The 25,992-nt window shown below is 43.0% G+C and overlaps 1 protein-coding gene and 1 long non-coding RNA gene across 2 annotated transcripts in view; one reads left to right on the top strand and one right to left on the bottom strand.

Annotated features, from left to right (window-relative positions):
• LOC139673719 (uncharacterized) overlaps positions 1-25,752 on the top strand; it is a 57,785-nt gene extending 32,033 nt beyond the window's left edge. The window contains exon 3 of the long non-coding RNA XR_011698186.1: positions 25,438-25,752. This is a non-coding gene — a long non-coding RNA (uncharacterized lncRNA). The remainder of the gene's footprint in view (positions 1-25,437) is intronic.
• RASSF10 (Ras association domain family member 10) lies at positions 15,543-18,734 on the bottom strand. Its single transcript, XM_071559518.1, has one exon. The coding sequence runs from the start codon at positions 18,597-18,599 to the stop codon at positions 17,277-17,279; it is 1,323 nt and encodes a 440-aa protein (XP_071415619.1). The 5' UTR covers positions 18,600-18,734; the 3' UTR covers positions 15,543-17,276.
• Positions 25,753-25,992: the final 240 nt, after the last annotated feature.

Raw genomic sequence — 25,992 nt, 5'->3', positions numbered from 1 at the left:
TTTTGCATTGAAAAGGATGTGAAACAAATGGAACTTGCCCCATCCCAAGATCTCAAAAGACTAAGCATTTGTTGGGAAGCATCTGTGCAAAAAAATCCTTTTGACTTTTGGTGTATTTATACATAAATGGATGTGGCTTTGATTATTTAAAGTGAAATCCTGCAATCTAAGGCTATTAATGCCATGATAAGAAAGAAAATGCATCTAGGGCTTCGTTCTGATCACAGAGTTAATGTAGGTCATAATACTGAATTCTTTGGATGGGGCACTGGTGTAAACGTATGCCAGTAGAATTCGCTAAACCGTGACATTTAACTCATGTTACAGCTGTTCTGGCAGATATTGTACACGTATTAGGCTTTTCATCTGAAGACCTAAAACAGTGATTTATTTGAAGTTTGCTGTATCCTGAGACATTTCAAATTGCAGCTTTTAAAGAAATAACAGCAATAAAGTAGATTTTTCTCTAACAAATAGTTCAAACATCTAACTGTAATGATACCAAAGCAAAGTCCTGGTTTTGTTCATATTGAAAGAGTTAAATGTACAAAAGAAATACATAGTTAAGGAAAGGGATTTTTTTTTCCTACACAACCATAGTCTTAAAATCAGAAGTTAGCAGATAATTGTGGAACTCTCTATTTGATTGTAATGGCAAGAGTCACATATTTTTCATGCAAGGTGCATCTAATTTACTACTAGGTCTATGAACATGTATCTCAGCCTTTTCCCTAAGGTTGTGGGAAAGCAGAGTAACACAATAAATTGCTTAATAAAATGAGTTGTTATGCCTTCTTGAGCTCTTCTTGCTGTTACTTCTCCCAACTCCTAGAAACTGGTGTATAAAACTCAGTGATGTTTTTCATAGTCCTGTAAGCACAGCCTGTTTACATGGCTAGAGCTCATCTGTGTAGAGCAGGGATGCAAATGTTCAAAATGGAAATATGTTTTGATCATAAGATCAAAGTGTGTCTGGTGTAGAGCAACTAAAGTAGCAGGTATGCAAACTTACTGTCACATGCATCTTGCTAATGGCCAGACTGAGTCCCTGCCCATGGTCAGGGAGGGGAGAGACAGGGCTGGGTTTTATGGCAAACTATAGAGAAGGGAGAGGCTTCTTCTGACCTTTTCCTTGGAGCTGAGTTTATTGATTCTCTCCAGTGTGAAAAAGAGATGTAAAGATTTCTTGACATGAATTGCTAAAAATATATTAGCTTATTCTACTGTGCTAAGATTGTAACCAATACAACTGGCTTGAATGTCCACCTGTTTTCTTTTCAACTCTGCTTTTCATGGGTTACAAAATAGCATGCCCCAAAAATACCAATTTAAGTTGTGTTGGGGGAAGGAAGGAGGACAGTTGCAGAGTCCAGGGTATATCCAGCTGCATTTTTTAAGATACATAAATATTTAATTTTAAGCTACTGTATTGAAGTCAAATGAAGTTTGAATTTTAGACTGGTTTTATGGACCATAAATTTTACCTCAGATATATCTGAGAGATTGACTGGGAGTAGTGCCAGTGATAGCACTTAGCCACTGAGTTCTTTTTTTTTTTTAGTTGAATCTTCATGATTGGTCAAAGAGCTGCCACCTTTGTGCCATGTGTTATAGTGAGCAACCATTGTTCATCCTGTGAAAGAAAGGTTCATAATTTTTAGTGCAGGAGGAAAAGAAAAAGAAATTTTGGCCAATACCATAAGCTGAGCATTTGGAATCATTAGAAGAGTTAATAATACTCCTAAGCCTTGCTCTTCCTAGGGTGGTGTGTTTGAAAAATGCTCACCAAGACATAATATATCATCCTAGTACTCTCCTGTGGTTTCTTTCTCAACCCCAGCAGGAATGAAGTTGTGAGACTAAATTGCAGACAGCACTACTCCAGGTCTGTAGCTCAATTAAGTGACTGGTAAATTGCTCAGTTATGTGGTTCTGTTCCTGGTTTAACAGCAGCAAAGTGGAGCTAAAAAGCATCTGAATGAATAATTAACATGCTCCCATAAATGTGGAATCTCCTAGGGGGAGAATGTCTGTTCTGAAAAAGAAATATTGCTCTGGTACTTGCACCGTGTTGTTCCAAGACCTTGAATTCCTGAAGAAACCCAGTGTTTTGATCAAAGGAGTTCACCCTCCTAGTGCTCACCTTCCCCTAGGTTTCCTGCCTCCTTCTCCCCACTCCCAGTCCCCCAAGGTCACTGGCACCACAGTGGACTTGGAGCAAGAGGCGCTCTGGGGGAACTGGAGCCTTGCACTAAGGCCTGGAAAAGGAGGAGGCAAAGGCAGAAAGAGAACGTATGTAGCAGGGAGAGAGCGTGCAAAGGAATGCAACTGAGGAGAAGATGCAGCCATGAGAAGCTCACTGATGTTATCACTGCTGGCATGGGTTGGACAAGCAGATTCCGTTGTTAGGTATAGATTATATCTTCCAGCAATTCTCGTAACTACTGAGACATGTCAAAGTTGCCTGCAACACAGTGGATGATTTATATAAAAGATTAATATATTTTGCTTGCCTCATAAGGGCCCTTGCCAAGATGCTGCAGCTCCTTCCTGTCTTGCTTTGGCTTCCCTACTGAAACAAGAAGAGGAGGAGGGTGTCTGTCATTGTAACATACTTGTGCTGAAAGGGTTGGCCCCTTTGGCTGCTCTGTGCTGGGAAGGAGAATGAGAAGTCCCTGGGCACACTGTGTTGGACACTAGTTAGCAGCAGCTCTCTTTTGTCAGGAGACCCAGGACTTTTTTCAGGCACTGGAACAGTTAGCTGATGAGTTGCCTAATAAGGAAGGAATATTCTGAAACACGGTAAAACTGCTGCTACAAATCCTGTTCTGTAATGCTCCTTTCTCACATTTCTTTCCTTGAACACTGTCATGCAGTTGGTTGCATAGGAAGAGAACAGCAATTGCCACAGTCACCTGTTGGCTCCTTTTTGCTTTGCTGCTGTTAAGACCCATTTCTTCCCCCATGGCTTTTCTTCAGAGGTCTGTGGTTTCTGCAGGCTTCCCAGATTTCCTACACTCAACCTTGGTTCTCTTCTTAGCCAGAGGGAATGAAACATGGTGTGGATTTGGGCATGTCTACGGTGCAGTTTCACCTTGAGTTGTTTACTGTTTAGGAAGACCAGTTTGGACATTCCCTGGATGTTTGTTTAGAGGCCATAAATGTTTGCTGCTCATGCTGAAGATGGGGATGTATCAATTTTTGGTATATACAAAACTGAGTAGTTTTTTGCATATGAATATGTGGTCTTGCCTCTTTCAACCTGCTGACATAAAGTTTTGGCCGCCTTTTTTTTTTGTGAAATATTTTCAGATCTAAGCAAGGTTTTTTTAAATATTTCTAGTAATCACTTCTGGCTAGAATTCCAACCAACAGTAATGACTAGGATTCTTCTCTTGCCTTTGCAAAAAAACAGGGAAAAAAGGGAGATTGATATCAGTGCTTTATATTTTTGTGAAAGTGGATTTCTTCTGTCTAGATTAATTTACCAGCATAAGATTAATGTCAAGGCTTACTATAAACATCTGTTTTCATGCCATTTAGCTCCATAAACATCACAAATATCAATGTAGCCCATCTGAGGGATCTGTGTGTGCATCTCTTCTTCCCATTTTTATGCAGTGTAGTAAAGTAAGGCAGAGGGAAAAATGGCACAGTACATGGCATGATTCTCCAAAGTCAGATTGTTGTTCAGTTCCACTCTTTGCATGGATGCATCTTTTCTCTGAACATTAAGCCTATTGAAGTTGATGGAGTTACAGGTTCTAGCTCTCTTGCTGGGTAGGCTTATAGCTGAAAATATAGAATATATAATAATCATTCACTCCCTTGGCCAGTCTTTGAAGTAGGAACCTCAGATACTAGTTTATTTTAGCTTGTGTTACGGTTACTGATGGTTAAGTTCTGTTCAGTGAAACCATACTTGATTAGTTTATGCCAGTAGGGAAGGACTGGGATGAACAGCAGGATGGTGACCTGTTTTAGCCTGTTGGCAGTGGATGTGTGAGGTGGTGTCAGCAGTGTAAGGACTCTGGTGGTAGCCCCTCTTGCACGCTCTGCCCCTCTGTTACAGACGTGGTGCTGTCGTGGGGATCTGTTTGTGATCTCTCTCGTTCAAGGCGGATGGATCTCAGAAGCAACTCTGTTATCAGCACTAGCATTCAGTAATGTTAATTACAGTAGATTAAAACCATAGCAAACCTTAATGCAAGATTGCAGTGCTGAGGGTTTTTTCCTTCATCAAAGACAGTGATAGGTTTCCAAAGCCAGGGAACCAGCAATCAAGTGTTAATATGCAGTGTTTCTTCTTCCACCTACCTTTGGATATGTCTCATGTCCTTAGCAGTGACAGCTTTTCAGTCTGTGAAAGTAATTTGGATATAGGAGCACCTCTTAGGAAGAGGTCGGGAGTTGTGACAATTGTTGAGATTTTTCCCTTCTGCAAATGTGACATCAGCTGAGCATCAGCAAAGTCAGTGTTGCAGGTTTGGCCTAGCTGTTGCCAACCCTGGACTGGCCCCCCCTTCCCCCTCCCAGAACTTTCCTACCAAAGGAAAGAAAAAACCACTGAAAAGAAACGCACTCTAAAGAAACTGAACTGAATAAAAAGAATAAATTATATTTTCTAACATTCACAAACCACACTGTATACACAGTACATATTCCCACCCCCAGGGGAAAGGGGAAGGGAAAAAAGGGGACTGATTAGCCAGAAAATAGGGAAGACACCAACCCAACCTAAAGAAACCGAATGAATCAAAACAAACACAATTAAAAACCTCAACGAAGGGGAACAAGAATGAAACAATCTCACCCAGGACAGGAGAACCAACAACAACCGGAGGGACCAGACTCCAACCACCCCCACCAGCAACTTGGCCAAGAGAGAAGAGGCTCAAAACCACTTTTCCCCCTGCTACGTGGAGACAGGTGTGGAATACTTGTAACTTCCTTAGATACAATGGTTACTGAGGAAGCCATGGGTCAAACTATTACAGTCAGGTAGTTGGATTTGTGGGAATTTAGGCTTTCACAAGAGGTCTTTATGATTGTCTGCTCAGACCTGTCACTGAGATGCAGATGCTCAGCAAGGACACTACAGTGTTATAAATATGAGCTTTCAAAAACCAGTTCAATGGGACAGTGCTGAATTAATTCACTTCCTACCCATATATTGCTATGACCTAGAAAAGCGGGGCTTAAGGAAAAAGTCTTAATATTTCTGTGTTTGTCCTTGGTCTGTGTTTTGGTAAGAACAAGCCACAGTTCCTCAAAATTGCAAGAAAGTCACCAGTGGTGAGTCTAGACAAGTTTCAGTATATGAAGTTGCAAAAGTTTCCTCCTGGTCTAAACCAGTATGCTTCCCTTTTTATTAGTTTACAGCTTTGATTATCAAAGGCAAAACATTGGAATTATGTAGCAGGTCTATAATTTTCAAAAAGAGTTTAAGTGATTTTTTTGTACTGTGTTCACATGTGATTTTCAAAAGAAACAACATTCTGGAGGACAAGTCTCACTGGAAGTCACAGACACTTAAACCTGTACCTTTTCTGAAAGCGGGACTTGGGTTCCCAAGTCAGGAGGCAGCTTTTGGTGCCTTATCCATGCCCTCTCTCCCCTGAGCAAATTCTGCAAAGGAAGCCCCTGTGGGCACGTTCTGGGGTGGAGGTGATGTTTGATTGGAAGTCAAGGACTGTCAGTCCTGCCAGACTGGTTGGCTTGTGCTAATCCTGTTTCAGAAACAGGGCCCAGCTTAGGCATGAGACTTGGAATGACATGATGTTTGCACAGCGTCAAGAAAGATGCTTGAACGCACTTGCTTGGGGACTACTGTTGTATTATTTTTTGGAAATGAGTAATTGCTTCAGAGTGGGGGGTATAGAGGATAAAGCTGTTTGCTGAAAAGAAAATGAGCCATGGGTGTGCCCAAGTGACAAGTGAGCCACAGACTGCTCGAACAGCATCGGAGAATGTCTCGTTGTGGGCTTGCGTTTGTTTATGGATAGACTGCACTCAGATGTGAACGCATGACACTCATGAATGTCATGGAAATTTTGAGGTCTGTACCTTGGGCTGGAATTTGACCCTTATTACTCCTAGTGAAACATGCATTGTTCAGCTGCATTTCATGCCCTTAAGGATTTTTTTTTAAATAAAAAAAAACGCCCCCCCAAAAACCCTCACACAGACAAAAAAACATTTTTGGCCAAGGTTACTGTACTAAAAGTTCTTTCTATTTGAATGCTGACTGTAGCTGGATCTTTTAGCTTTTGCTCTTGTACATGTTTAGGCTCGATTTGCCAGTGAACATAATAATAGATTATTTAATTAAGAGTCATTTAAACTGAAGACTGATTACACACTGCTTACAAACATTCCACACTGAAATTAACTTAATTTTGCTCCTTAGTAATTTGAATTTTTACTTGTCCTTCATTGACATACTTTTTATCTACTGATGTCTTAATGATATTCATACTTTGAATATGACATCAGGAAGAAAAATCAAATTACCCTTAGTCATCTTGTATTTAACTGAGTAGTTTTCGAACATGAGTTCTGAATTTTTGCAAACATTACACTATGAAAGAATTTGTTGAGAATTATGAGGTACTTTTGAAGCCTCTTTCTGCAATTTGAAGTGCGTGTTAAAGTGCAAAGAAATTCTTCAGCTCTAAAGATGTCTGTGACTACTTGTCATATTTAAAGCAAAGGATAGGAAGAAGACCTACTTTCATTGCATCTCATCTTATGATTGAGCAGGAATTTGGTTATTTTGCTCATTAATTGACTACATGGTGATTAATATGAATAGTTTTATTAATGTTCCTCTTCGGTTAATCAACATTGAAATACATTTATTATATTTGTGGCTAATTTTTCAGGAAGATTTTGCAAGGCTCTAATCTCTTTTAGGCAGTATCTCTGACAGCTGTAAGCAGAGACATAAGGCAGTAGGAACAGGGCATATGCATGTTATAGGCTAAATATTTATAATGCCATATTATTGGAATCAAGTTTCAATTGCACCTTTTCCCCATGACTTTCATTATTTGTGTTTTCCCATCTGGTCAGTAGTGATTCAGGCCTGCTCTTATTAAAGTTCATAATTCAATATCTGAAATACTTTCAGACTTGGACACTAGGTTTGGTACTTTCCATTCTTGTGTCTCATATTATTTGGTTCATTAGTAATTTGAATAAGATGGAAATTTCTCAGGTTAATTATATGTATCACAGCCACCTTCCCACATACAGGCTTTTGGTGAGGGACTAAACATTTTGGAGCTTGCAGAGCACTAATCACAGTGGGTTTCTAAACAACAGAACCAGCCATAGTGTTGACTTGTACTACATAATAACTAGGGCTTTCATCTAGACAGATCAAAAGATACACAATAAAGTGTTTGGAGTTGTTCCTTTTGAGCCCTAGTGAAAGATGCAATCTTTCTTAGCAGTATATATTTGTGTAATAAAGCCTTTTGTGGCAATACAGGTCCCCATAGCACTTCCCTTCAATAACCTGAAATATACTGGTTGTGGGGGTTTTAAGTAAAGATGAGAACTTCAGGGCTGAGCTAAGTTCAAAATACTGTACTTGCAATAGACCGTGAAAAAAATAATTTTGTCTCAAGTGCCATGGCCACTGCTACCGATCCTGATAGTCCTTCTCACCTGAAATTGCTAAGGATGGATGGAAAAGGAGAAGCTTTCATGTGGGCAGCCACGTCCCAGGCAGACAGCAATAGTTAGAGAGCTCATCTAAGAGGAAGCCAGGCAGGTTTGGGAGTGATACCTCCCCACTGGCTGAACCACCTTTGTCAGAGCCAGTCTCTAAGTAGGAGAATTATAATACAACAGCCTTGTCTGAACTTTCTTGGTCAACTTTGTTCTCCACTGTGTACCATCTGAAAATTAATTCACTGAGGCATGTTTTAGTGCACTGATTTGCTTGTTTTGATGTGAGTACCCCAATTTCTGATATATTGTGATAGGTGTCTCAAAGGTTGGCCCATAGTCCTGTTTGTGTTTCTGAGGAGCCGCTGAAGGTTTGCTGGTGTCGTCTGAACTAAGTTTGGGCTTTCACAATAAACAAATTTGAGATAACTTTACATGCTCATGACTTTGGTGGTCTGTAACATAAATATGTAACAGTCGTACATAGAGAAAAAGGTGAATAGTAGATCTGAAGCCCTAAGTGAAACACAACATTTTTTTTCTTTTTTTGTCTTTTTTAAATTAAGAGTCTTAAAGCCACAGATTTGCAAGGTATGTTTTACTAACAATATTGAGGGGAAAGTTACTGGCAAATTTTCTTCATGGACAGATCTTTACAGTACGTGTAACTCTCTTTATTGCAGAAAGAAATGCATATATCCAGGCAATGGAGAATGAAACCTGTTTATAGAAATATCAGTGATTTATGCTATTAACATGGATCAAAAATCTTCCTGAAACTATGAATTCTCAGGCTATACAATTATGGACTTGAGACTATTAAGGAACATGGATATGAAATGCAGTAGTCTAATACAAGGCTTTTCTAATACTCTGACTCTCTTTTTCAGTAGCTTGAGTAAGTCTCCACACATTCCCTCCTGTGGCTATAAGGGGTGGACATAAATTTATACCTCCTCCATTCTCTGCACCACATCACAGGCTGGAAGTGTGGGTCTAGCAGAGGGGAAAATGGATTAGGAATTGGGAGAGTTGGCTTCTGTTCCCACCTTTGTTGTTAACCTGCTGCTCAAGCAGTTCAAGTCACTGCAGCTCCTGTGCCTGTCATCTCGATTGATGTCTGGCTTCTCTGCCTGTGCTCTGATCCCATCAGAGCAAGGGCTGCTTTGTCCTGTGTCTTTTAAAAATATATAATCTAGTACTTTCTATCTTGTGTGTCCTATTGCTACACCAATCCCAATAACAGTATTACTTAGCTCAATAGAAAATGTGCAAATCACTGGGTTAACTGGGCACATCTTTGGGGCTTCAAACTCGTCTCTTTTGACATGCAGATTCCGATGTCCTGTACAAAACAGTGGAGCTTGTGACTCTTTGCATAAGCTGGTTGTCTTACCCATCTTTAAACTAGGAAAACATCCATTCTTTCGTTTTACTTTACAAATAAAAGAAATCCCAGAATACTGGTGTGACAACGACTTGGCTGGAATTACTGTGACTTAGCAGTTATAAGCCTTGAGCTGAAAGTGTGTGGCAGACGATTTCTCATGAGTGGTATCTCTCACTCTTGTTATTTCCAAAGATGGAGCCCAATTGCTAATGACTGGAGGGAAAGAAAAAGGCTTGGAAATTCCATGAGAAAAAGTATTGGAGGGAGGGGAAATGAAAGAGCAGTTAATAATTAAATATATGTTCTATAAAGGTAAACTGTTCTTTTAGGCATATAAAGCTATAGGAGCTGATCATTATGGAGGTAAAATGCAGAAGGGAGTATAAATACGGGTCCAATTAATATTGTCAAAAATCGTAATTGTGTTCATTAACTAGATTAAGTGATCTACATGTGTATCTCTTCAGTGACACATGATGAGAGACTTTAAACAACTGAAATTTAAATCTGGCTCAGCTGGCTTGTTTTACACAAACTAGTTTACAAAGCAGACTTAGAAAGGCCATTGCACATGCTTTGCAATTTGGCTTATGTAAACTGAAGAGGTCTGGATTTGCTTTTTTCCTTAAACTTGCCTGTTAAACTAATCTAAAATACCCCATTTACATTGTGCCACTGCTTTTTGGCAAATCACATAGGTAAAACACATACAGCAACATGGCAACATCTCAGATTAGAAAAACACCAGCTAAACATTAGTGTTCTAGGAAAGGAGTGTATTGCAGAGAAATCAGGGATATAAACTATGTATCATCTAGGGAAACATTCATTCCTCCATATTTACCAACTGTAAGTTGAAAGTAAAGCTAAAAAGCCACTTGAGTGTGTCATTTCATCCTCAAATTCTCAGCATGCTTGCCTGTTGCAAATTGTGCGGTCACTGGCCTTTACAATGGGGTTAACAAAGCCCCAGGAAAGGATTTTTGCTGGTCTTTCCTCCCCTTCACCTGGCTAGAGTGTTGATGTGCTACGAAGATGCTGTGGCGAGATCTCCCGTCCCTCCCAGGCAGCCCTTTGTTAATGGTTGCAGTGAAAGAACTTGATAACCACAAGGCATGTGGTGGTTATCACAGAGTTTCATCCCTTGTTACTGTGTAGGAGTTGATTCCTGCTGCCCACTACTTTCCTGTTGTCCAGGCTTCTCGCTGGGTTTGTTATCCTTCTTTTTGTTTGTTTCCTTCAGCTATCTCTTCTCCAGTTTGTATTTCTTGGGCTGAGTTCCCTTCTCTTCTGAACGGTTTCACTTTCCATGCTCCTCTCCCTGTCCATCCCACTTCATTTAGACAGTGCAAAGGCAGGAAAGTTTTCCTTCCCACCAGAAGAAAGTTCTGTGCTCATTACTATCCTGACTGCTTCATAAATTCCTCTAAGTCAAAATGCCTTTTTCTTTCTGAACTGTGTGCCTGACAGGTAGGGAACAGGAGGTACTGTTTTTAAAATTCACACCCTGAAGTCAGGAAATATGTCAAAGTGAATTCAAAATATTCAGATTACTAGGTTATTTTATTTCACGTTGGAATCACGTGCTGAAGATCATTAGTCACTCCTGTCAGGGCTAAGAATAAGTGATTTACAATATAGGGGCTTCAAACTTGTCTTTTCCTGTATTAGCTGAGGCAAGACATTTCTCATCAGCTCACTCCTGGTGAGGGCACAGCCCTACGTACCATTCTGTGTCACAGATACAGGACACCTGGAGCTCTGTGTGCTGCATCTTCCTTTGAAGAATGGCAACAATTCAGTGCCTGACCCTCTATTATCAGGGTAATATTTTTTTGGGGAAAAAAAAAAGACAAAGCAGGAGACAAAAAATGTGCAGGGACAGAATTAAACATAAATTACATCTCTGACTTTAAACTTTTCACCTGCTGGTGATTCATGAGTCACTGGTCACTCCAAAAAGGAAACCTGTTATAGAATTATGGAGAGACTTTTCAGTGAGAAAGTTAAGAGCAACTGTGAAAGAAAGGGAAACAAAAAATCTAGACATCTGCAGCTGAAAGCAGATCAGTTGCTTCTGTGGTAGGAAGAAAAAGCACCAATGTTTTCATCTCTCTCTTAATTTCCAAAGTCACTTTTCATCTGTTCTTAAGATATGTCTATCAAGTGGAGATTCAGTGGAAGGAAGGAAAAAAAACTAGACTACACTGATAATTAAATGCATAAACTAATAGCCTGATTACATGTAAAAAATACACTGTGCGAGATTAAAACAAGGGGATTACACTAAACTGAAACAAGGATTAAATATTTTTCCTAAAGGCTTTTAACACATTTTCCAAAGACCTCCTTATGAGCACAATTTGCCTGATGAAAAGAATTTCTTTTGGAGATAATAGACTAAATAATCACATAATTAAGCCATGTGAAGTGCAGTGCTAGTAAGCTGATGATAGTATGTTTCAGATATGTAAGAGCTCTTTCTGTGAGTCACAGATATTTTTTGTTTTTTTCTTGTTTTGTTTCTTTTTCCACAGTAAACTCTATAAAATCCCAAGACTGGCTTAACAGGAGTGTATTCTGAGATCACTCTGCAGTGGTTTCACTGAGCTGGTAAATGGGAAAGACAGTTTGTAACCATTCAGAAAAGGGGAGCACATGCACTCCAACACTGGGGGAACTGAGGCACCCAAGAGTGAAATATTTTAGTGTTTTCCTTATAACAGTACATAGGAGGCCTTGAGTAGATCAGGGCTGCTCCTGCCAGATGGTGTAAATGCCTTCACAGTAAATGTCTTCATCAAAAGCTTATGCTCCCTGGGAAATGAGATACCACACATTACTCAAGTTATTCTTCAATCCAGGGACACAAACTGTGTCTCCCTTACCCCACAGCTCCATAGCAACATTCCCCCCAGAACAGCATCTGACACGTGCTCCCTCCTTGTGTGAAAAGTGTTTGCCTCAAAGTAGGAGAAGGGGAAGAATTCCGAAGGTAGCTTGGAAATATGTTAAAATGGGGAAAAAAAAAAAGAGGGGGAGAGGGGGCACGGGAGTTAAGCAACAGCAGCATCAAACAGCTTGTTTGATGTCCATGATCCATATGGCATGCGATTACATTAAGAACTACAAAAATACTGCTGAGATTGCCATGTATTACACAAATATGGAGGTTTTGCCAAGACATAGAAGGACACTCTTTCAGCAGGTTTCTTACCAAGTAGGATCCTAGTACTGAACCTGTGGAGTCCCACCAATTTGAACAAGGCTATCTATGAAATTCAGAGCAAATGCTGACGAAGAGAGGAAGGAAGAGCAGGTTGGCAGGAAAGAGGAAAAAAGTTTTTATCAGTGGAAACTACTTTTTCATGGAACATCAATGAGTTTATAGAACATTTTCAAAACTGAGGGAAGAGGATTTGTAGTAAAACTTTCCAAATAAACCTTGAAGTGTAAACAAACTGATATGTGTGTATGTAAAGCCTGTAGAAGTTGCATTTTAAGGATGCAATCTAATGCCCTGGTAGAGTTAGTACTGTAAGTCTAAGAAATCAGGGACCAGCTCAGTAGTGTTATTCAGTGTGTGAAAGGGTGTGACAGTCCACCCTGCATGAAAGATTCTGCTCTGATGCATTTACACAAGTAATGTATTAAATCATGCAAGCAGTACTTTTTTAAATACTATTTTACAATTCTGCTTGAAGATAGTTGGCTGATTTGCATATAGAGCCAAAATTTGCTTTGAGTTTATTAAATTTTCCCTTTCTGTTAAGCTTCCAATTTCATTTAGCGACAAGAGTTTGTATAAAAGGAGTAACATCCAAGTAGGCTCCCTGCACTTCACGATGCTCATTTCTTTAAACTTTGTGTGCCAGTTCAGGAGCAATAATATCAAGTGACTTCAAAGGACAACTGCTCCCAACAATCCACAGTGGCTTGTATTTCAACTCATTAACCAGCATAGCTCACCAGACCTGTTATTTTATTTCAAGGCCTCTGCTGCTCTTTTCATGTATTGAGCTACAGTCCCAGCTCAGTTCAGGGCAGGGGGGATGAAAGCAAAGTTCTGTAGAATTTGGGAGAGAGGTCGATCTCTGCACATGTGTCTCCAGACATAGACACACAGACTATTTTTAAAGTAAACCTGGAACATATGTTTCATGTAAGCAGTCAAGCTTGATGACGTTTTCCTTCTCTCCCACCCACTTACTCGCTTCCCTCCCTTGAGTATATCTTGTCTGAAACCAAGACTGTACGTTCTTTGGAAAAGGATCTGTCACTGTAAATCAACCAGGCTCTGATTTGGCTGCCTACATGCTGTTTTAGAATATATGGCAATAATTAATAGGCCGTTCATTTTGCACGTCAGTGGTGTTCATTACAGTAAATGTATTTGCCTCCCCTCTTCTCTCCCCATCTAAGGCATCAAATGATATCCCTACAAAGTGCTTATTCAAACTGGCAAATCTCTTATAGGTGCTAACAACTAGAAATATATCAAATTCAACACAGAGTTTTCATTCTGATATTATTGCTTGATAGTGGGTTTCTGAAACAAGGTCAAGGCTAAAAGCTGGACTATTTGACTTATTTTGGGTTTAATATAGGTGAGTGTATTTGATATCAAAGAATTTGCAGGTCCAGCCTTAGTTTTCCAATTTTCAACCTTCTTTTAGACTGTGAGTGGGGGGATATTTACAATCTGAATGATGCTTTTGCCAACATGTAAGTCAGCTTAAAGCAGTGCCCATTGCTGAAATAATTAGTTCCACCTTTCCAAGGGCCTTCCATTTCTCACTTTTACCATTGTACCTTGTCATTGGCAGAAGCATTTGGGTGAATGGACATTGAACCACATCAGGGACTCACCTAAATTAAAGCTCATCATGTGTTTTTCTGACCTGGTTCACTGACTGCTCCCACAAGCTCCTGTATAGCCATAAAAGGAAGTGCCATGCAGGGGCAGAAAAAATGTGACCAAGGGTAGCAACAGACAGCACTTGTGTAGTAGTGCCTGGTAATGCTTGTGTAAAGGGTGCCTGAAACTCAGGCCTGATGTTACTCCGATTATATCTCCTGGACAAAACCCTTTGAGTTCTATAGACACTGTGTATGAGAAAGGCCTGGTGACCTCGGTCCTTGATGGTTCATTTGAAAAGCAGGTAAAGTGTTGGATAAATAGGGCAACCTGGTACTATACACAGATTTATATAAATACTTCATAACGGTGTTAGTTTTTTATTTAATCCATGGCTATCTGTATCTGCTGTTCTTAGAGAGAAAGATTGAGAGAAAGATTAGACTGGAGTTGACTCTGAAAGATAGAAAAAAATAGTATTTAAAAAACAAGAGCCTGTGTTTATTGGAGCTTGCACCTTTCTCTTGGTGCTGCCGGAAGGGAGACTTGTCATGAGGTTGGCCAGGTTTTATTCTGCTGCTATCTCTCTCCCATTCTCTCAGAACTGGAAAGAAGACAAAAATCCTGCCCTTCTACCTGTGATTCTGAATCAGCTTTCCTAACCCTTGGCTATATGCCCAGCAAAATCCCAGAGCCAAATTTCCTAAGCCAAGCATCCTGCGGCTTGTCTCTGTTATCTAAGTGAGGATATACAATCCCAGAAGAAGGGAAGGGAGAAGTACCTGATCCAATGCAAACAGTGATTTCCTCTCCTATACTAATGTTTTAATGTTTTTAGAGTGATAGGGATTTGTGAAGATGTTTCAATTCAGGCTGTGAGCCTGTTGCAATTGCATTTGTAACTGCTTAAATATCAAATAAATTTACCCAATTTCACTTGCACAATATAGGGACAAAATCAAATGTGCTCCTTAGGAATTCACTGCAGTTTCCACCAAAACCTTGTGACTACAGTGCCACCTGCAGCGTTCTTACCCCTGTCCTCATGGGATGGGGGCCAACAGCTCAGCAGGGTCCTGATCTACTGTGTCTAATTTGGGGTACCGAGAAGCCAAGATCAAGGATTGCACGGTGCCCTACAAGCATGGCCCTCAGCACCCTAGAGAAAAAGTGAGTTTGTCCTGGTTTTAAGACTTTTCCTAGCCAAGAATGAGTAGGCAGACTTTGCTTTGCAACTTTGAATTTCCTGGCTTCCTTCACCTCATGCTTCACAAAATACCTGATGCTTCTATCAGTAGTCTAATGATGTACAGCCTGTTGCAGCTTATTTCTATAATGTGCTTTTTATTTGCTTGGTGTGGCTAATGGGAGAGCTTACGTCAAGCCAATCCAGGTTTATTGCTCCCATCAGTCCCTGGGGAAGCTGTCACCAAGTACTTGCATCACCCACCCATTACATCTGCACTGGTTAACTTTATGCAGGGCAACAATGTGACTCCTGTGCCCCCCAACTTACTCTGTCTACTTGCTTTGCACAGAAGACAACACAACAAAATCCCACTCCTGATAGATTATTTTTTAAAATCACACTCAATTGGAAAAACTTTTTTAGTCTTCTTAAGTGTTTTATTAGCTCTAAAAATAGGTTCTTAAATATTTTCTAAGGTTGACTAAAATATGAAAAACAATTGTATCATCAGCATTTAAAATAAACCACAGTTTGTTAGAACTGAGACCCATTCAGTGGAATAACATTTATCAAGAATGATAGCATATAGAAAATTGTACAGCCTCTGCAAATCCCGAAAACAGTATTTCTCTGATTGCTTTCACATTGAATTGTTGCTGCGTCTGGTTTCTGATGTCCATCAGAATCCCTACCGGCAACAATACTGCTAAAGTGGAATACAGTCTTTGGGTGAGAAGGCTGCAAGGTTTTGAATGAGAAAATAAAGAACTGGTCTATTGGAGTACCCTATTTTTTGTACTTTCCTATTGTTAAATGAAAACTTTTATAAATAACCTTACATAAATAATAACCTCAGAAGTTTTAAAAAGTTCACACCATCAGTCAGACCTGACTGAACATTCTCTGGTCTCTCACTGCTTAAACTGTTTCTGCAATTACTCTGGAACACAAGAATCCTTAATGTCTCTTATTATAAGAGCAGATCATATATTTTCGGCAAGAGTTAAGCTGCAGAGGAAGATTTGGCAGTTAAGTGAAATGCATGTTACAGCTGATACTGCTTGTTTTTTTATTGGAATAACTGAAAAGATTAAGCTGTAGTGCAGGAAGGGCTTGAGTCATGCTTTTATCATTGCATCTCTTGGCCTGATATGAACTACATTATTAGAAATGGTAGCCCAAGCGTATTCTGTACTTTGTTTATCTACAACCAAGCTCAGCCAAAGATCAGCTAGCTTAGTGAGAAAATGTAGTTGAAGGCTGTGTACATACAGGCACTGCTAATTAGTTTCAATGACTGTCAAATGAACATTGATACTAACAGATTTCTTAGTATGCCTTTAAACAAAGCACTCTTATCTATGCGTAAGAAAAAGCACTACACAGAGCAGAGTTAATACAACATATTAACCTATATTTTGATTTAGTTTTTTCTTCAAAAACAAAACAAAAAAAGGAAGTGATTTATCACCCTTTCTGTTGCCAAAAGGAACTGCAGTACCTTCCAAAACCTTGCGCCCCGGGAGATCCCAGTGTCAGTAGTACTGACATCTCTTTTCCTCCGTAGTGTTTAAATTATCAGCAGCTTTAGTCTCAGTGACTGTAAAGGAGCCGGGTATATTTGTAAATGACAGCCCGTATAACCCACCATCTGCCTGTGCAGTGCCAAGAACCTGTTCGGGAAATACTGATTCCTGCTCTGGAGCTCACGTCCTGGTCTTTAGCTCCTGAAGAGCTTACCCAGCGCTGCCTGTACTACAGTGGGGAGATCGTGGGGAGCCCTAGAATTAAAAGGCCCGGCAAGAAAAGCTTCGGAGGGAAGCAAGCGGCAGGATTTAAGGAGCGAGCAATCCCAGACGTGAATGAAACACAAACACGCTGTGGGTTTCTCTTCCTCAGATAAAAGTACCGGCGAGTCAGCCTAAACGCTGCCCGCGGATGACTAGTCAGAACAAGTCTAAACTCCAGAGCTCAAATTAAAATGTTTCCTCTGTGTGACTGCCTCCTGTGCCGGGAGTTTCCTCGCCTGCCCCACACCTGCCCGCAGCCCTACACCGCCCCGTGCCCCGGCGCCCCGCCGCGCCCGTGTCGCGCTGCCCGGCGGGGTCGCGGCCGCCCCGCTCTCGGTGTCGCTGCGGCGGAGCGGGGCGAGCGGGCGAGCGCTACACGAGGGACTCGCAGACGGGCACCGAGTCCGAGTCCTGACTGTGCATGGAGCTCAGCCCCGTGTCCGAGTCCTCGTCGTTGTCGGCGCAGTCCTTGCGCAGCGCCCGCGCCTGCTCCACCCAGCCGCCCCCCGCCACCGGCCGCCCCCCACCCGCCGCCCCGCGCGGCTCCGCCGGCGCCTCCGCCACGTCCAGGGTGCCCAGCGTCTCCAGCAGGCGCTGCAGCTCCCGCTCCTTGTCCTCCCACGCCCGCTGCGTGCAGTCCAGGTCGGTCTTAACGGCCTCCAGGTCCGTACTCAGCTTGAGGCCGATGTAGAGGCTAGTGCTCAGCTGGGTCTTGACCCGCTCATGCTCCAGGTGCAGCTCGCCCTCGCCGCCGCCGCCGCTCAGCTCCGTGGTGTCGCAGTCCGTGTCGGCCAGGCCAGGTCCCGCCGCCAGCTCCAGCTCCTCCCGCCGCCGCTTCATCCAGCGCTCGTTGAGCTCCTCCTGGATCTCGGCGGCCAGGTGCTCCAGCAGCTCCTCCTGCTGCGCCCGCTGCTCCTGCAGCTGCAGCACCTCCTCGCACTTCCTGGCATAGTCCTCCTCGGGGCGGCCGGCGGAGGGCTGGCCCGGCTCCAGTTCCCCGGCGCCCACCAGGTAGGTGTCCTGCACGTAGTTGACGCCGTGCCTCTTCATGCGGTCCAGGTGGATCTTAGCCTCGTACCTGTCGATCTCCCGGTCCAGCTCGCGGAGCCGCTGTATCTGCTGCCGGATGGTGTGGTCCTGCGAGAGCACCAGGTGCACCAGTGTCTCCATCCTCTCCGCCGACGAGGCTTCCCGGGCCAGCGGTTGCTGCCGCTTCTTGTTGATCTTGGCCAGCTTGCGGAAGGCTTTCCGCACCACCCGCCGCTGCCGCTCCTGCGTGAGCGCCAGGCTGGCGCGGGCCGCCCCCAGGCCGCGGCCGGGGCGCTCCTTGCTCAGCACCACCCGCGCCTCGGCGCTGCGCGGACCCGCGTTGGGCAGCGAGGCCTCGCTGCGCACCAGCACGAAGCGCACGTTCTCCTGCTCGTCCCCCCACGCCACCCAGAGCCGCAGGATCTTGGTCTTGTTGGGCAGGATCCGCTCGAAACCGCGCCACTTCTCCACGATGCAGTAGGAGTGCGGCGGCCCCGACAGCATCCCGCCGCCGGGCTCGGGCGGCGCCGGACGCTGCCGTCGGTGGTGGCTGTCCTCCAGTAGCACCCGCACCACGTCCGAGCAGGTGGTCCGCCGGGAGAGCCCGGAGATCAGCTTCTCCTCCTGGCAGATCCACACCGAGATCTTCCTCTCCTCGGGCTCCATCGGGGGTGGCTGCGGGCGGGCGGCCGGGGCTGAGGGCTCAGGGCTGGCCGGGCAGCCGCTCCATGGGCAGTTCTCAGCGGAGGCGCAGCACAGCCCGTCCGCCCGGCTTCAGTGCGGCCGGGATGCCGGCCCTCCCCTCCCCGCCCGCGGCACCCCGCCCGTGCGCTCCGCCGGCCGCTCCACCCCTTCCTGCCCGGTGCGGGGCCGTCGGGGGCGGGGGGGCTGGCCCGGTGAGGTGCAGACCCGCCGCCGTCCCTTCCGCCGCCCGCGCTGTGCCGGGTCCCGCCGCTGCTGCCGCCGGCTTTCCCTCTCCCCACGTGTGCGCCCCCGCGGATCACGCTCCGCTCCGGGATCCGCCGGCGCGGAAACTTCGGAGCAAGTCACCTCCGTCTCCGTGCCTTCTTTCTCCGCGCCCCGCCACTGCCGCGAACGAGCGAGCGGCGTCGGGGATCTTCCAAACTGCTGAGGGATAAGAGCGAATCCTGGAGCTTCAAAGGGAAAGCCAGAACTAGTGAGGAATTTCCAGTTTTAGTAAATCATCCGCCTGTAATTAGGAAATTCATGTTTGTAAAGCACTTCGCAGATGAAATATGCAAAGGACGGGAATGTCTAAGTGTTATTAAAATACTAGCTGAGCCAGATTTTAATGGGAGCTTGCTGTGTACTTTGATGGGAACAGGATCGGTCTCCGAGTGCGGATTAAAATAAGGAGATGTAAAAAAATGGTAATAAAGCACAGGGTTGTGGCACTGATTTTCATTGCCGGGTTCACGGACCTAGGCTTTTCTACATGGCTAAAAATGTATTACAGTGGGTAAAGGGAGAAACCTCTCTCAGACATGAAGGCTGATCTATACCTTCTGGGGGAGTTTTGAAGCCAATAAAGTTGGTGTGCTGTGTAGAGAGGGTTTTTATGTGAATAAGCCTTGTGTTCCAGTCAGTGGAACAGAACAGTGTTGTGGCATTTTAGCCTTACTGCTGTAGTTCTGCTGTTTGAAACAGTGATGCTGGGGCACACGAAATAGCGAGTTAACAATTATGCAGCCTAACGTCCTCTTTTCCCCTAAAGTAACAGGCTCGGTGGGGGCAGTTGCTGCGTTGGCTTCTCCTAGATTTACATGGAAAGACGAGTCCTGTGGAAGGAAACCTGCCTTCTGCTCTAGCTGCGTAAGGCAGCTAATTATGATGGTGGTTTCTGACGTGCAGCCTCCTGTCCCGTGAGGAAGTGGGCTGAGGGACCACCAAATGCCAGCATTCCTGGAGCTAAAGATCACATGGATCACGCACCTACAGCTAACGTCCCTTTCCTGTAGTATTGCAGGTTAAGTGATTGCAAACCGAGGTGGCCACTGCGTGTTGAAATAAGGGCACACAAGACAGGAGTGTTGGTAGCAGGGTGTATTTTGCTTCCTGACCACAGCCACCTTACGTTAAAGTTGCGTATTCCTGTCCAGTGGTAATCTGGCACTGCCAATTCCAGAGGCAAGGCAATTTGCTCTCATGATATATCAGAAGTGCTAGGCTGCTGTGCTTTGTATGGAGAAAATGTTTGCTGATGGACACTTATTCCTGAGGTGTGCAGGCTTTTTGTTCAGTGTGTTGATTATGCTGAAAAGTATCATTCACTCCAGGGCAGAGGAAGGTGGATCCAGGAATGTCAGTCCTGTAAGAGAACAAAATTACCTTATTAAAGTGGGTCTTCAGGACTCTGGGACAGACCTGACAGCTCATGCTGCTCCAGAATGACAGTGTGGTGAACAGGAATGGGATGTGAAATGGGACCGTATGATTCAGTTTTGCCTCTGGAAGGTTCAAGATTAAAAAAAAACAAAAAAAAAAAACAGCTCCAGAAAAGTAGGAAAAGAATAGCCTTGTTTCTTTCATCAGACTGGCTGAAACTTGGAATTTCCAACCATGCCATGTTGTCTTTTGCAGAAGCAGATGCAGCATAAGGGTTAATGAGGCAGTGAGAAATTTTACAGCTCCTTTACTGGTGTTTCCTTGCTGTTTCCATTTAGTTTTACTCTTATTTTACATGTGTTTCCTGTGAGAATGTCTGTACCTACTTTCTTCTGGTAAAGAGCAGTACAGGAAGAGCAGGGTGTGATGTGAAGAAACATCTTATGCTCCCCACAGGCCAAGCTGCTCCAACTTGTCTGACTGCCTGTATCTATCCAGCATCCAAGCCCGGCTTTGTGCAATGAAATTGGAAGATGATCTTTCCATCTTTCCTTGACCACATCTCTGTGTATGGAAAACTGGCTCTGCCTCCCCAGTGGAGCCCCCAAGGCAGCTTTGCCAGAGAGAATGAAGATGTTGGCAGTTTGGTCTGAGGCAGTAATTGTAAGACTAAGATTAAGTAAACAAACACTTGGTTTTGGTAGGTAGGATATGTCTACTAGATGAACGTATATATAGTACATGGTTAAAAAGATGACATTAGAAATTCACATTGTCAGATCTCAAGTTTAACCCTCAGGAGTTTTGTTTTAGTCTGTCTGCAAACTCCAGAAACTACCAGCAATGCTTCAGAAGTTTGAAATGCTTCTGTGCTTAAGCTCCATCTGAAGCAAAGTTTGGGCCCTGCTGTGCTGAACCCTAAAAGGTAACTGAATGCAGGCAACCCTTTTCCTTTCCTCACAGGATCCTAAAGCAGTGCTATTATCTCATTTTAAAGATAAGAATGCTATGGCATAAAGGAATCAAGTGTCTTGCCTAAGGTTATGTAGTGAGGCAGTGGCAATGTCACAAAGGAAATCAGGTTCCTTCACTCTGGTACCATTAGTCACTGATCTGAACTGCCTAGTGCTCCACCTCCATCCTCTCCTTTCCTTCCTTTAATTATTCCATGAGAAAGGGAGATGGGGAAGAATACATTGGTTCAACAACTGTAGATGGTGATAGAACAAAAGTGCAAACTCAGCAGGCAATACATACCTCTGGTGAAGCAATAGAAGGCAGTGGCATACAGGCTTCTTCAGATGTCTCCTCCCTGGTGAAGGCAAAGCTCCTTCAGTTGACTGTGCCTGCAGACCAGCAAGCCTCAAGTGATGTGCAGAGGGGGTGTCACTAAAATATCAAATTGAAGGGAAGTACTGTTCATTCCTCTCTTTGCTCCCTTCTCCACAGAACAGTGATGTATGAGATTTTCAATGATTTCTGAAACAAGCATATCACATAATTTAAAGCTTAAAAATGTGGTAAACAGAGTCTCATGTAATGCAGAGGCTGTTTTTATACTGCCATATCAATACACAGCTGACAGCACGCTGTTTTTCTGAGGCACAAACTTCCTTGACAGAATGCAATCCAAAAATTACTGCATGGCTTATATTTCTTTGGTTTGTTTTAGAAATTGCAAAAATCCAAAGTTGATGATACTCCTAACAGCTGCCTAAGCCCCAAAAGGAGATTTATGAGCTTAATATTTTAGGCTGTATTGAAAAGTTCAAACCCAGGTATAGACTAGTTTATTTTTATCTACTGCAGGAGAATTACAAGGCCAAGCGACAGGAAATCAGATATATTTTGGCATTTCACATGAAGTTCTTTCTCTTCCTCCTTTTTCATTGAGGTGTGCAAATAAATTACCAAGCCTGTTGTGATAAGAACAGCATTCCTGTTACAGGGTTGGATAGTGAGGGGGTTTTTTTGGTTTTTTTTTTGAGCTGAACTACCAAAATGAAATTGCAACCCTGATATTTTAATAAATAAGATTATGCAAGTCTTTATCTTAAATCCTTTGAACCTAAAGCAAATACATACAAATGTATTTTCTGCTTCCATACTTCATATTGCAGTAATATGGGGGAAGTATTAGATTGTTGTATTTGAGACACAGAATTACTTTCTTTCAAACGCATTTAAATGGAAAAAGTGTATGGATTCGTATTCAGGGTGTTTTTATTTTTTTCCACAGTGAAGTCGCTTTTACTTTTTAGATCACTCTCAGAACAATTTACTTATTTTTCCTGAGGTTACAGTTCAAAAGACTACAGCCCAGGTGAGATGAGTAAAGGCAGGCTGCAACTGGTAATGTATTGAGCCATCACTGTCTGGAGAGGTTACTCTTTGTTGTGATGCTGAACAGCAATGCTGGTTTCCCAGCTTCTCTTCCTACATTCCTGTTAATCTTATTTTGTAAGGTTTAGCTCTTGGTCCCTTATACTTGTTGCTTTGTAACATTTTGCCTCAACAAACTTGGATGAAGCTCTGGGACATAATTTGATTGGCAGTGTTACAGACTTCTGCAATGGTTGCTCACCTTTACAGATCAATGAACAGGGAAGGGGCTACCTGAGCTTACAGGTCACTCTCTCATGGGTGCTTTTTTCATTTGTACCTGGTTTTTCCTGATAGTATAAAGCAGAATAACCAAATCATTTGGAATAATCAAATCATCCCTAGTTAGCATACATAGAATGAAGCACTCAAAAAACTACCTCTCTATTAGCAGCAGTATGCAGACTTTAGTCAAAACAGTTTGTAGTCTTAAACTTTAATTTGAAAGAAAGTTGTTCGGTTTGTACCTGAGAAGCTTTAAACATGAGACACACTTTCTGGTGTTCTGTTGAAGCCACTGAAGGAACTGGCACTTCTGATAAAGATGACTTGTAAGAAACAAAATAAACTCTTGAACTGCTTCTGTAAGCAATAAGGTCTGTGAACCCTTGGTCCATTTCCTTCTGTCTCTTGCACCTGATGGGTTCTGTCTTGCTTTTGAATGCCATCCATGCAATTAGTATGGTTGACATATCTGGAAATCTGGAGTCATTCCTTGCTTCACATTTTACATGATACTTACATGCTTATGTGATCCATTTGGGAAGACTGTGGTGTGGTCTGTTTGCATAATAGTTGCCAGTACTGGGTTATACTGCTTTGACTACTTCATCCAACTTTTTCTTTTTTAATATGCACACACCCAAACTACAAACAGGTATGTCAGGAGGAAACTCTCCTCCAGTGAAATCAGTGGGGGCTGCATGGGTAAATCCCTCTGCTGTGCCTTCAAAGTGCAGGTACATCTATAGACTGCCATTAAAGAAAACAATGAAACGTATATTTATATGTAAGTACAGCCTGGAAGTCTTGGTGTTCTAGATGTAATGTAAATGCATGGGAAGAAACTCTTCCTGCTTTGAAGGCTTAACTAATGCCATGCAGCAGGTTAGGGGCACAGCAAAGATCAGTGCTAAGAATACAGATTTCCAGCTTTTCATCTTTGAACTGAGTCTTTAACAATTTGATTTAGTTTGTTCATTATGTGCCTCCGACTCTTAGAATGGAAAAGAATCCCTCTCCATTTACACCTTATGTTTCATATTTTCTTTTTTTACTGAATGCTTTTAGTATAAATGAAGAAGAGCAGAAATAGTAGAACAAAGCAGAATTCAACTTTTCTCTTTATCATGTGAATAACAGATATACAAACCTTTGATTCTAAGCAAGTCAATGGAACTGCACTACATAGCTTTGGGGGGAAATACAAGTAAAAGCAACTCAAATGATGGCTATAACCATCCTCCTCCAAAGAATGTTAAATGTACTCTATTAGCTTAGTCTTAGCTTGAAACCTTAGTCCTCATTGATCAAAAAGGGAACCAAGAGTGAGGTATAGTGATATTCCATTCCTCTAGAGAGGAGTGCTGCTTACTGGGGGCTCATCTCGGGGTGTCACCAAGAAACTGCCAAGCCTCATCCAGTTCACTGAGTATTTAAACTGCTGCTGTTGTTTCATGTGGGCATCAGTGATCCAGCCAGGAGCAGTCCTAGCAGCCTCCACAAGGATTACACAGCCCTGGGAGTGGTGTTAAGTGACTCTGGAACCCAGGTAGTTTTTTCATCAATTCTCCCATGCAAAGGGAAGGAGTTTGAAAGGGCCAGTCCAATCTGGCAAATCAAAAAATGGTTACAGGACCAGTGCCACACCAGGGGTTTAGCAGCCCTGAGATGTGTGGTCTGCTGCTGGGGGGCTGTTTGGATCCCTCTGTCAGAGAAGGGGAGGAGCATCTTCCCTCATAGGCTTGCCAAGTCAGTAAACAGGACCTTTAAACTAAAGTTGCTGGGGAGGGGAAACTCAACCCATCCCATTCCTACCAGTTTGATGCCAGGGTCAGCAATAGATGCCCAGAGCCTGGAGAGGGATCACAGGTCAGCATGAGATGTGAAGAGCAGTACACAGGAATTCAAGCCACTTGTACTAGTAAATTGGCCTTTAGGAAGATGCCCATAGCATAGAGAATAGACAAGAGGAGTTAGAGACGTGTGCATGCCTGCAGGGACACAACACTGACATCACTGAGACGTGGTGGGATGGATGCTCTGATTGGAGTGTGAAATGGAAGGATACAGGCTCTTTAGGAAGGACAGGAAGGGGAGATGAGGAGGGGGTCACCTCTATGTCAGTGACCAACTGGAGTGCATGGAGCTCTGCCTGAGAGTGAATGAGGAGCTGACCGACTTATCCCTTGAGAACGTGCATGAGGATCTCACGGTGTTTGTTTCTTCAGTTTTGACAATTAAACTTAACATAGATGTATTAGGTCATTCATGATCTTCTTGAGATTTATCATGAAGGCTTTTAACTACTTCAAATACTCTTGCTGATTCCCTCCCCAGCCCAACTTGTGAATATCCTTTAGAATATACCTTTCTTTACGAGTAAGTAAGCACTGTGGCCCAGTAACACAGAGGATACAGAGTTTCTCATATAAGTACTCAGATGACCTCTTCTTCAGGTCACTTTTACATGCAGGGAAGGTTCTGTACCTTTCTGGCCATAATCAAGGTGGTGGCTAGTGAAAAGTTCTTATGTTGGTTTTTTTTTTATTTACAGGCCGAGTAGAGAAACTGCTGTCTGCTGAGATCAATGACAAAATTCCTGACAGGCTTTGCTGGGAGCTGGCCCTGGAGTGCTGGAGTTGGAAACATTAGTTAGGCAGAAAGCAAACATCTGTTTTCATGCTGGCAATGTGAGTAATATGGTTTCTCAACATAAGAAAGAGATCAACCTGGCATTAGGTTTTGGCAAACATGTCTGACTCGCATGTGCTCACAGTGCGCACTGCATTTCTGTAAGGCAACTCCTGCAGGTACAAAGAGAGGGCTTGAATTTAATTATTTATGGTTTGAGCTGGAGAACAGTTAGTTATGTGAGTTCCTGTCCGTGAATATGAAGTGTGTGCTCTCATCCTACCACCCTATAAACACGCTCCCTCGGAAGTTTGTAAGAATCAAAAGTTCTGTGTGCAAACATAGGCAAGATCCATGTGTTGTGTTTAGATTAGTGACATCCTTTTCTCCAGTGAAATACATCATAGGGAGCTTTCTAAAAGTGTCAGAAACCACTTTGAACTGAGAGATGACAAAATCAGGATGTATTATTGCAGTA

This window comes from Pithys albifrons, chromosome 6, assembly GCF_047495875.1.
Source record: "Pithys albifrons albifrons isolate INPA30051 chromosome 6, PitAlb_v1, whole genome shotgun sequence".
NCBI lineage: Eukaryota > Metazoa > Chordata > Aves > Passeriformes > Thamnophilidae > Pithys > Pithys albifrons.
Note: the sequence above shows the minus strand (reverse complement) of the source record. Positions and strands in the feature narration are given on the sequence as shown.